A 12,822-nucleotide genomic window follows, 5' to 3' on the forward strand; every position below is an offset into this window, starting at 1 on the left:
ATACAAAATGTAAGGCTACGGATCTTCCTTGATCAGTAAACACTACTTAGGGAAGTTAGATTGGTTATGTAAAATCAGGGAAGACAGAACATCAGTGCAAGAATATCAGAAAGTTACAATTCACATACTGGGCATTTTAAGAATTCTTGGAAGGATGTAAAATGTTACAACAGAAAAACAATTTGCCAGTAAATCAGATCTGTAATGAATTATATAAGAGTAGAAATATCTATTCAATTAGAACCTAGGAATAGGTGGAGTGGGAAGAAAAGGGTGATACAGATTGTAAAATGTCAAATGACAAGACTGTAATAATTCTACAAATTCAGCACATTTTATTGCAAATGTGAAATGTTGCTTATTATCTTATTAATATTTTTCCTTCCTCTTATTTTCTGATTTAAATGGCAAACTAAGCAGTTTTAAAGTTATATTGCAGAAACACCATGTATTGGTGAAAGCTGGAAAGAAGTCTGTGGCACTTACTGTGATAACACACATGAATAAAAGCCATTTTAAGTTATTATAAACAAGAAACTCAGTGATAAACCCTTGTTGGGAAGCTTCCAGTATTGAATACAGATGGCATACAACTATAATTAAGTTATAACCAGCTTTAACATCTGGGATAGAAAAGCAATAAATACATTAAAACAATGGGAATATAGTAGAGTGCTTAACAATGGACTGTCTAAAAATATGGTGGGAAGATATTAGCTGTGGATGTGGGAAATACCTGTACTTAGAATAGAAATATCCAAGCATAATAATGAAAAAATTTTAAACAGGTTCCACAACTAACAATCCTCATCACCATGGTGATTACAAAAATAAAAGGTTTCAAACATAGAGGTAGGCATTATTAGCATACATATGGAAGCTAACCACATTCTTACAGATGTTTCCTAGGGGGTAGCAAGTATATAGGGAAGGGAAAAAACAAAGGGTGAAGTGCTGGGGTACACCTAAAGTGCAAGCATGGTAGAGATGCAGTGATGGTATTGGAGCAGGCAGAAATGGAATCATGGTGCGATGGAGGTATTTTAAGGTGCAAAAGCAGAAGAGAATAGAGTGAACAATAGAGTAAGTGAAACATAGAGATAAAGGAGTAAAACGATAAACAGAAGTTTGAAGTAATCCTTCCTTTGGGAAAGAGAGGTGGAAGAGTTTGTGATGGCTAAGGGAATAAAGTGAAAGCAATGGCCTGGTCAGTAATCATGACTTTACCCAGGAATAGCAGTTAAAACTTGCCTCAATAAGAGTGTCTAGGAATACAACAGCAGTACGGTAATCCTCATGTTTATATGCAGCTTGTGCCTGAGTCATCAATCGTTGCAGTTCATCTGCTTTAACCAGTTGAGACGTGGCTTCCTTTTTTTCCTTCTCAGTGGGGTTAGTTTGCAGCTTAAAAAAAAAGATGGATCCAGATGGTTAAATGTTTAATACTTCCCTGCAATTCATTTCATCCAAATGTTACACTTGCACAAGATTGTGAGATCCCATTCTGCTAGGAGCATTTTTTTTTAAAAAACAAGACAAAATATGCAAATATTCTCAAATGTGCATATATGCACAAAGGAGAAGAAACAAGAAAACGGTGATTTATTTGTATGTATATTGCAAGGATGAAGCTTCCTTTTTAAAGATAAGGCAGGGAGGATAGTCAACTTTAGCTTTTTAATCTAGGACTCCCTAATCTCTTTGAAATAGTTTTCTCCATCCCAATGCAAGCAGGTTTAAAATCTTCATGCAAAAAGAGTTGTTTTCTTTGTACAAGAAAGGTTTGTATGAAGAAATCCTTTCATCTGATCTGATATCATGCTTTCAAAATCTGAATCAGAGTATGGGCGATCTATCATTAACAATGGTTGAGGTTTTATGCCTCAAGTGGGTCAGTGGATGTAATAATAATCCTTGCATTTGATATAGTGCTTTTCACGTCGGGAGGACATCTCAAAGCGCTTCACAGAACACACTGTAAAGTGAATTGACTGTATATTTGTGGGCGAACACGGCAGCCAATTGCGCACAGAAGTGTCCCACAAACAGTCGTAGATTGAAAATGACCAATTTATTATTGTTTTTGGTTTTGGAGGGATTATTATTAGGCGTGTGGAGTAAGGAAACTTGCCCAAGGTTTCGCCCTGACTAGAACTGAACTCAGGTCTCTTGCTTGCAAAGCGAGCGCTCTAACCTGAGCTACAGGACTCCACAAGATTTCGAGGAGTGGGTGAGAAAGGCATGATCCCAAAGATCACTCCTCAGTACTGTTGATGAGATGCAGTAATCCAGCACGGCGGATGGGTGCAGACCTAATCTAAAGGACCCCAACAAGTCCCAAGACAGACTCTCATGGGGTCATGGTTTGAGTGCAAGCTATTTCAGGGCAGCCATTTGTGGTGCTGAATGATAGTGAGATGCCCGGAGCACCGGGTAGAGGAGGTCACTCTACAGAGGCCAAAGCTGGTCCTTTGGACAAGCCCTCGATGAGAACATCCCCAGAGAAGGTAGGACTCACTGAGCTTGGATCTACCTGAGAATCCTTATGACCATCTCAGTCCAAAGGCAAGCTCACAGTAACTCGCAGTACAGTTTGTCTGATGAGGAATCGGGCTCCCAGCACTCCATCAGGCTGAACAAGTCCAGTGAATGCCTACAGAACAGAGCTAATCTGTGCTGGAGCCAAGAGAACTTGTGCCCTCCCAGCAGCCTTGCCTCACTGCCCCACAGCGCAACATGAGTGGGGGTCCTCAAGTCAGGATGCCTAATGTCACGGGGGCCTTGAGCACAGAATGTTTGGGAACCCCTGAGTCAGACAACCAAAACAAAAGTAGAGAGAAAATAAAATTTCCCAAAAGCGGTTTCTCAATGATCTCATAAAAGGTAACGTTTAAAAATATAATTTATTTCCCAGATTTAAAACAAAGAGAATCTACAAACATCAAGAGGTTCTTGTCATAATGAGAGGAAAGAGGGAAAGGTAAGAGAAATAAAGAGGATAAGGTGAGAGAGAAAGAGATTTCTACCAAAGACAAAAAATAAACATTTAACTACTATTATTAGTCAAGAAAATGCTGAACAGCTACTAAAACTGAAAGTACTTTCACAACACTTTCACCAACTGTGAACAACAGTGCAGTGAAAGCTCCTTACTGTTCTACAGCACCACCTATACCTTATATTCAGCTTTCCAAAATAGGCTGCATACGCTTCCTCATCCTTGGAGATTTACTTTAATAGAAGAAAACTCTCAATCTCTAACAGAAATATCTGTGTATTAGAAATTACTGCCATTACTTGAACAAATAATCCAGGTAATTGTGGTGGGGAGAGGAGAGTTAAAATGTAACTTTTAAGGTTAAGACCTTGAAAATTTTCAGGCCTCGGGTAACAAGAACTATCAGCGCAAATATTTAGTGCTGGTAGTCAGAGCACATAACTTAGATTTATTAGATTCATTATTAAAGTATCTATTAACACAACTGGAATTAAAAGACAACAATACTGCTGAAACAAATAATTGCAAGACTGCAATTCTTCAGATTGCATTTAATATCGAATTACTACTTGCATGCAAATGGAACAATCTTATCCCTAGACAGATTTTATAAATAAAAATTGATACTGAAAATGGTCTTCATTCCATTAAACCAATGTCTTTAACGCAAGAAATCCCAATTCACACAGCAAAAAAAATATTTGCAGAATGAGACACTATGCGTGACTGCCTGGGGAAACCCACAACTCTTCTGAGGAAAAATCTTCAAAAGAGTTCACTGAATGCATGATGAGGTCATTCTGAAGGTTACAAATACAAGGACATTGTCTCCCTAAAGCAGTATTGTTCAACAAGAACCAAGAATTATAGTAGTCACTTCAAAACTCTGTAGGAGAAAAATTAATTCTGAAGTATTTTGAAATGGGAAGAAAAATTGTACCCTCGACGAAAAAGGACTATTAGAACTCTATTAAACTCTGGAAGCTCCAAAATGATTACCACCAAATTTTTCCAGGCCTCTTCTGGGAATGGCACTGATAATTTGGTTTTCGCAGTGATGCTCTATGTATCTCACCTTACAATTTAAGTTTATTTATTAGACCTATGACATGTTATAGGTAAAATTTATCCCCATGTCACTTAGTGCACTGACACTAAGTGCACTAACAGATCAAAATGCCACAGTAGGAATACAGTATCAGTATTTTTAATGCTGAGATGCCTCATAATATCAAAAAAGCAGTCTTAAAAACATGTGGAATGGCAAAATATCTGAAACATTTGGAATTCTAAAGCACATTAAAGGCTCGTTAAAGGACATTTGTAAGAGCTTTGTCAGAGAACTGTATAACTTTGAATAAGGAAAATAAAGTCTCATTGTTCCACGTTTTCAACATAAATTTTTCAGGTGGACAAATACCGGCTCCATTACCAGCAGCCACTCAACATTTTCTCTTCACAGGCACAACCTATCCCAATGACTGCTTTCACAGAATGGATGATCCAAGTGCAAAACAATAACCTATGTTCACAAAGTTGTTGGTAAACTCTAGTTCCTCATTCGAAAACTGCATCTATATACCATGGATTTTGTGTACAATTAAATGTTAAGTAAGTTAGTAAAATTAACTTATATTAGCACCTTGAATTATTTAAAACCAAGAATTTTTAAAAATTGCAGGAACCAAAATCCAATTAAAACAGAACTGATTTTTCAAAAATTCTGCATAGTCTTACGTTACAAGACAATAGTTTTCAAGATAAATGGAATCCATTACTACAAGATGAACAGCATCATTCAAAAGGGAGCTAAATAAGCATCTGAGAAGAAAAACAAAGGAATATAGGAAAGGCTGGATTAATAAAAGGGAAATTTAAAAAAGAGGGGTAGTAATGGGGAGACATGAAAGCCAAATGGCCTCCTTTTGTGCTAAAATTTGTAATGTAAATCTGAAAGGTGCCAAGAATAATGACAACTACAGTAAAATAAATTTCTATTGTAACTAATACGATTAGTTAATCAAAATTCTTGTCAAAATTCAAAATGAGTAAGCACTTATTGGTCTTGAATAATCTTGAAAACTGTCACTGGTAGAGAGCATAATCTTCCATATCAATGACAGCAATTAAAAGAGCTGACTATGTTTTGTTTAATTGAAAAGAAATGACAGAAACATTAATCTGCAGTAATTTTTAAGATCAGCCAACCTCATAATGTGGTCCTCTTTGTTCCAATACAGCAGTATGACAAACAACGTCTTGCAAATCCATGAAATTCCATTCATCAAAGACAAGTTTGCAAAAGCTATATACAGCAGCAGAGACATAAATGGATTTCACTGCCCTTCTTAGTCCCAGCCCTTTGTGGCTGTTAATATAGAAATGGTTATTGATAGGTACTTAGATTCTGTTAACCTAAGAAAGTATTTTCTAAATGCCAAATAATTAAATATTATATAATATTGTTGAATGAAGTGTGCCTAAAAATTAAATGTATTAGAGCAGTGATGCATATATGCAATTTAAAGTTGCTTAAATTCCATAACTGATCATTGCACAAAAAAAGTTGCATTTTTTAAAAAAAAAATTAATTACAAAATTAGTTGACTTGTGTCAATGTGCCTTCCTCTTTCTTCCCTCAAAAATTAAAAGATGGCAAGGGTTAGGAATTATGTATCTCACCAGATGGAGCCAAACATCCTTTGAAGTAGAACATTTCTTTGCCTGCAATGATACCTGCTGGTGATCTTTGGAAACTGTTACAAAAAACTGTTACTGTACTCTAGACACAAGTCGTATCAGTCAGGGCCATAACATTTCATATGACTTACACGAAAAACGAGTTACAGGCAAACTTGTATCAATAATCTAAACTGTGCATGCATAATTTAATTCAGTCGGTAACTGAACGTGTGTACTTCATCACTACAGCCAGTAAGTACGGTGACTGGTCAAGACTACGTTTTCTGTGATTCAATGTGTTTTAACCTGTCGCCACATGCTTGCGACCAGCATTGAAATCGCATGAAATTAAGTTCTTCTGCGCATGCAGCGACAGTCTTCCACAATTGAATGCAGCCGGGCGGCAAGTGTGCCACTTCTCCGAATTCAATGCTGCTGGTTAAGTGCAAGAGTAATGGTGGAGAGTAACTTTTTGACTTATATGTAAAGGGCAAGTTCATTAAAAAAAAGATCTACACATCAATATAACTAACACATTCCCCCAAAAGTGCAATCAGCACAGTGAAATTGCACCAATGAGCTTCGCCTTGGTGGGGGAAGTAAGTGAGGTCCCCATGGAGCTGAGCTGGCTCCAAGATGATGTGCCTGGCAACAAATTTTGGAATTGAATTAACTCTGTCTCAAAAAATTCTCTCTGATAGCTTTAGATGCCAATGTTCCTCAGTTATGGGCAGGGCCAATATGTGACGCAAGCAGGAAAAATGGGCTTCACTCCACTCAGAGACCCTGCTGTTGAGATTGTGTGTATCTCTCTCTATGTGTTTGTGAATGTGCCTCTCTGCTCTGCATGGTTATGTGTGTGAGTGTGTGTGTTTATGAATGTCTATGTGAAAGTGTAAGTCTCTCTCCCCTCTGTATGTACGAGTGTGTCTGTGCGTGTCTCTTCTAGGTGTGTGTGTTTATGAGTGTCTGCGCCCGCCCTTCTCTGAGCCCGCGAGTGCACACGCCCCTCTCTGCGCGTCTCTCTCTGCGTCTGTTAGTGCATGTGTCTTTCTGTGTCTGAATGTATATCTGTCTCTGTGTGTGTGTGCGTGTATCTCTCTGTGTCTGCGCGCGTGTGGTGTCCCTCCCCCCCAAATGGGCCACACAGTTTTTGTTGAAGACATTAATCTATTATGTATTATTACCTCGAGTTTAGTTTTTTATCAATAAAATGAAAAAATGTAGGTTGGCAGTAAAAGGTACCTCAATGACATCAATCAACGCCCTACAAAATATGTAAAATCTCCCTGCAATGTTTCACAACATTTTCAAATTTTCCTGCACTTTTGGCAAATATTTCCTCACTTTTCTATTGGCCCAGGTTATAGGGAAACTCTTACAATGAGAAAGATTTTGCGCAAGTGAAACAGTTCAAATACAAAACAAAAACAATTGGCTAGAATGACTCAAAACAGCTATCAGCAGAGTTATCAGGACACCGATCCTAATAATGGGGAGATCAAACGCATGGTCAAAGAGGACGGTCTTGAGGTGGATCTTGAAGGTGGTGAGGGAAGGGGCGAGACGGAAGGACTGCAGGATAGAGTTACAGAGGGTGGGGGCAGAGTGGCGGAAGGTCCGCCCACCAATAGTGGGGCGAGCAAGGCAGGGGACGGGAAGCAGCCCAGAGCCCGCTGAGTGGAGGGAGCGAACAGGATGGTAGGGGGTTAGGGGGGAGCAAGACCATGGAGGGCTTTGAAGGTGAGAACCAGGATCTTGAACTGTATCCTCTGTGTGATGGGAAGCCAATGGAGTTGGGCAAGGATGGGGGTAATAGGGTCACGGAGCCAAGTACAGGAGTGGACACGGGCTGCAGAGTTCTGGATGCAGGCAGTGGTGGGAGGAGTTGGAGAGGCCAACAAGAAGTGAGTTTGCATAGTAATGAAGGCATGTATGAGGGCGGCCTGCGTTGTGAGACAGTGGCTGAGCCGGGCGATGTTGCGGAAGTGGGGGAAGGCAGAGCTGGTCATGGCAGATGTGGGATAGAAAGGATAGTTGAGGATCAAACAAGACCCCAAGGTTCCGGTCTGGCTTAGCAAGGTGGAGTGTGCAACCATGGATAGTGAGGCTGTCATTCAATAAATGATGAATATGTTTTTTTATAAATATGCAGAAAAAAAGGAGAGTGAGTGTGGTTCACCTTCTATTCAAAGACAGACCAGAAAGATGATGTGGTCTTCCTATCTTGTGTCAAAAATATCTTACCCACATATTGTCAGACAATAGTAGTATAACCTTTCCAGCAGTATCTGGATACTGGAAATGTGGAGAAAGCAGCAAATTTCTTCAGTATTCAAAAGAATAATTTCTGGGCGCATTGATAGAAAGCCACTTGTATCTGAACTATTTTCTTACAGGGTGGCGGGTTTGGAAATGTACTAGGCTCATCCTTAGTTTTCCATTTGTTCCTTGCTAGTTATTATTCACTTAGTAATTTTAATTTAAAATAATGAGTCTAAGCAGATCTAATAGTTCAAAAGTGCGTATTCTCATATTTCAACCTTGAGCCAGTAAAGGTTTTGCTTACTGTGCTGTGTAGCTCAATAATAGAGATACAAATATAGGAATCTTTATGTTTACTGTAAAGATAAGTAGTAGCAATTAGAATTCACTTATGGATGAAAAGAAAATAAACAACCGGAAAACAATTTAAGACCAACGCATACCTCTGCAAACTTACCACTCTCTTAAAGTCCTTCTCTGCTTCATCCAGTTTCCCTTGTTTTAGTTGCAAATTTCCTCTCTGCAATCTAGCCTAAGACCAAAATCAATTAACATCATTTATAATCTAGAGTCCATGAAAGAAAGAGTTCAGGTATACATTTATAATACATATCCCTAAAGAAATAGACGAGGCATCATTTATCAACAAAATTCTATGGCAACCAAGTTATAATTTCTAAACCCAAATGTTTCATCAATCTAAAAAAATCAAAATGAACAAGGATTAAAGAACATTACTTACTGCTGTGAAGTCTGGCTTCAGTTCAATGACCTTACTTAGATCTGGAAGAGCAGACTTGGATTTACCCATAGCTAGATAGACTGTGGCTCTTCTATAATAGGCAACATAGTTCTCTGGATCTCCATCTGTAAACATAAATTATCATGGTTATAAGAATGTGAGGATCAGCAAGGCTATCAGCTCATTTGGACAACCAACCTATTCAACCCTTTTGATAACTAAATGATTCAGAAGCCTTCAATCCAAGTTATTGTCAATGCAGCAGTCTTCAAATGTTGCTTTGTGCACTCTGCTTTATATCGTACATTTTGGATGAGACGTTAAATAGTCTGCCTGCTCAAGTGGATGTTTTTCCCGGTGTCCTCGCCAACAATCCCTCAAATAATATCGGTCACTCAAAATACAATCAATTCACTTTACAGTATATGAAGCGCTTTGAGACGTCTCGATGATGTGATAACACTATATGAACAGCAAGGCTGATTATTATTATTATTATTGACATGTCAACAGAGTCCAATAGTGGTAGGAATGTTTAATTTGGTTAGTTACTAAATAAAAACAATCAACGTCAATAAAAATGGTTTCGGGTTCTCCGACTACTCAGGGATAATACCAATTATATATTATACTGAACTTTACCAATCAGGGAGGTCCCACATTTAACTCTTGATCTAAGTTAATCTGGTTGATTAGGAATTTTCCTTTGGTAAATCACGCATTTGACGCATGTGGAACACACCAACATGCTTAGAGTATCGATACCATACAGAGTACCACCTTTGCATTTGGCTGAGCAGCAATATACACAACAACAACTTGCAATTATATCACCCTCCATGCAAGGTAACACCTCAGAACGCTTAACAGTGGTGAAGCCTGACTCCAAGCCAGATTGGTGGGAAGGTGGCCGTAAGCACGGTCGAAGATGAAGGCTTTCAGGAAGGACTTTAAAAAGGGGAGAGAGGGGCAAGGAAGAGGGGTTGAGGGAGAGTGTTCCAGAGTTTGGGGGCACAGTGGCTGAAAGCACCACTTCCGATGGTGGGGCGGAGGGCGGAGGGTGCGAGGGACGAGCAGGAGGCCGGTACCAGTTGAGTGGAGGTGCCAGGTGGTCGGAGAGGTAGGGAGCTGCCACAAAGTGGATTTGAATACCCTCAACGTCAGAGCCCCCGGGATAAAGACAATATAAATCAGCCTGAGTTCCGACACTTGATCACTCTCTAGCAACCTTTGCTGGGATTGCATGTACGAACGTCAGATGGGGTATTGGTAGCACCTCTTCATGAGGCCAACAAATGTTTTTGGGTTTTGTTGCTAAAATGTACTTTGGTCATTCTAAATGGTTAGAGAGGTGGAGTCCTGTAGCTCAGTGGTTAGAGCACTCGCTTTGCAAGTGAGAGACCTGAGTTCAATTCCAGGCAGGGCGAAACCTTGGGCAAGTTTCCTTACTCCACACCCCTAATAATAATCCCTCCAAAACCAAAAACAATAATAAATTGGTCATTTTCAATTCATGACTGTTTGTGGGACATTGCTGTGCGCAATTGGCTGCCGCGTTCGCCCACAAATATACAGTCAATTCACTTTCAGTATATTCTGTGAAGCGCTTTGGGACGTCCTCCCGACATGAAAAGCGCTATATCAAATGCAAGGATTATTATTATTATTATAGATGTGGTGCTTTTAGAAGATGCCATTGGCAAAAAAGGTACAAACCAATGGCTGCATGAAAATGAGACAAAGCATCTGCCAACTGTCCTGCAGCCAAAAGCTTCTTCCCCATCTCCAAGTGTTTTTCAACTTCGGAATTTATACCGCCTTCTGCTCCTGTAAAGGCATCAAACAGATAAAAACATTTTAAAAATGGTGTGACAGATGATGTAAATGATATGATTACTAGCAGAGTGCAATAGAAGGACAGAGGAGTAAAAAAGGAAAGACAGGAGAAGAATAATGGTTTCGGTTAATAACATAAAATCCCTGAAATAATTAATGCCTTCACTATAGTCATTGCAAGTTATTTGAACTAGAAAGATCGTAAGTAATATAAACTAACTAATCAGTTCTTGTCAAAGATGAGTAATCATAGATTCAACGAACTAATGCGCAACCTAGGCGCCGGTGCGACCCACAAGTGTTGTCCTTTCCCCACATCCGGTCCCTGACCAGGACCACCTTCGTCCATCTCTGCCACATTGCCCGCCTCCGAGCGTACGTACCCCCAGACGCAGTTGAAACACTCGTCCATGCATTTGTCACCTCATGACTCAAATGCCGTCTTTTCCAGTCTCCCCAGCTCCACCATGCACAGGATCCAAAACTCCGCTGCCCACATACTCACCTGCACTAAACACCGTACCCATTACACCAGTTCTAACCAGGCCCCACTGATTCACTATCGCCAAATGAATCGATTTCAAGATCCTCACACTTGCTTTCAAACCCCTTCATGCCTTGGTACTTCCCTATCCCTCCGACCCATTTGCCCCCCAACCCACTGCATCCTCTCGACTGGCTCCGGCCTTCTGCATGTCCCTCGTGCCCTCCGATCCACTATTGGTGACCAGCTTTCAGACACTATGCCCCAAAACTCTGGAATTTATCCCTCCGCCTAGCCCCTTCTTTCCCCATTTTCAGGTCGCACCTGAAGACCTTCCTATTCGACACTGCATATGTTCACCTCCATCCCCTCGGCTCAGCGTCACTGTCAAGCTCTCTGGGACACTACCCTGAGCGAAGAGCTCTATATAAATGCAAGTTGTCGTTGTTTTAGTCCTTTCAGTTTTTTTTAAACACCTATGTTGCTTTACCTGCCAACTGTAATTTCTACAGTAGCTCTGAAAAAGTTCAAAAGCCGTTTGATGGAAAATAATCTTTTAAGCTAATTCCAACTTAAAAGCACAACCACAAAAGATCCAGCTTCAACTGAAAGAACTTTGTAGAGCTCCTGTAGTTAAAAAACTAGTAACATAGGGATCAGGATATGCTGGATTTAGCAGTGTTGAATATTTCCCAGAGGCAAGCTCACAATAAGAAATAAAGGAAAATATAGAAGGTGTAAAAGTTTGTTTCACCTACTGTATACTGCACTCTCATTTCTGGAACCACTGCTTGAAACCAGCAAGAGTAAAGAAAATATTTTTTATATAATACACATAGCTTTCAAAGTAGTGCGATTGCACATAATGAATTTTTTATATGCAACATTAATTTCAAGCGTTATAGTGTTTTACCTGATCAAGTAAACATTTTCTATCAATTTTAATTTTGCAAGGAAACACCTTTAAAACCATATGTGAACTTATTCAACATACAATGTATATAATCCTTCAACAATCTTCAAATTCATTGCTTTTAATCCTCAATTTAATCCTTCCTTTTTTTCTGCATGATCATCAGCAGCCCTCTGCTTGCTCCTGCAAATTCCTATGTGCATATTAGCTGCCACATCCACTACAAAATGTAGTCACTACACTTTATACAGAAAATCCTGTGAAACACTTTGAGATGTCCTCCTGATGCTATATCAAATGCAAAAAATATTATTATTTTACTTTTTGCGTAACCCAGTTCCTGAGCAAGTAACTTCAACCTGTCGTATCTGTCTCTCACAATAGATAAGTTATGTGATGAAAAACATATTATGCACGGATACAATGACAAATTACATTTGTATAGTGCCTTTCAAGTTGGGAGAACGTCTGGGATTTGCACTCGAGCTGGGGTTGGGATCGGGGGGAGTAGAGGGCAAGGAGGGTGGGGTAGGAGGGTGACTGATACAATATTAATACACATCATTAGAAGCTAAACATACTGAGGATAGCAGCTTTGATTTTATTAATTGTTAAACAAATTGTGGAGCCCTGTAGCTTAGTGATTACAGCATTTGCCTCGCAACCGAGAGACGTGACTTTGATTCCCAGCAGCGTGAAACGTTGGGCAAGTTTCCTTATTCCACACGCCTCTGTTTACCTAGCAGTAAGTAGGAACCTGTTTGTTAGTCAATTGGCAGATTGCTTTCCAGGGGTAATAATTCCTTCTATATAAAAAAAAATTAGTCACTCAATTCACAATTGTTTGTGGGTACTGCTGTGCACAATTGGCGCTGTGTTTCACCCACAAAATACACAATCAA

General features: G+C 39.6%; 1 protein-coding gene across 1 annotated transcript in view; it reads right to left on the minus strand.

Annotated features, from left to right (window-relative positions):
* The window catches only part of dnajc3a (DnaJ (Hsp40) homolog, subfamily C, member 3a), a 31,219-nt gene that overhangs the window by 10,312 nt on the left and 8,085 nt on the right, over window positions 1-12,822 (minus strand). Inside the window, exons 2-5 of the mRNA XM_007890781.2 lie at window positions 10,404-10,514; window positions 8,688-8,812; window positions 8,403-8,477; window positions 1,252-1,404 (exon numbers count right to left, since the gene is read on the minus strand). Coding sequence (XP_007888972.1) covers window positions 1,252-1,404; window positions 8,403-8,477; window positions 8,688-8,812; window positions 10,404-10,514 — 464 coding nt within the window. The remainder of the gene's footprint in view (window positions 1-1,251; window positions 1,405-8,402; window positions 8,478-8,687; window positions 8,813-10,403; window positions 10,515-12,822) is intronic.

Source organism: Callorhinchus milii, unplaced genomic scaffold (assembly GCF_018977255.1).
Source record: "Callorhinchus milii isolate IMCB2004 unplaced genomic scaffold, IMCB_Cmil_1.0 Scaffold4, whole genome shotgun sequence".
NCBI lineage: Eukaryota > Metazoa > Chordata > Chondrichthyes > Chimaeriformes > Callorhinchidae > Callorhinchus > Callorhinchus milii.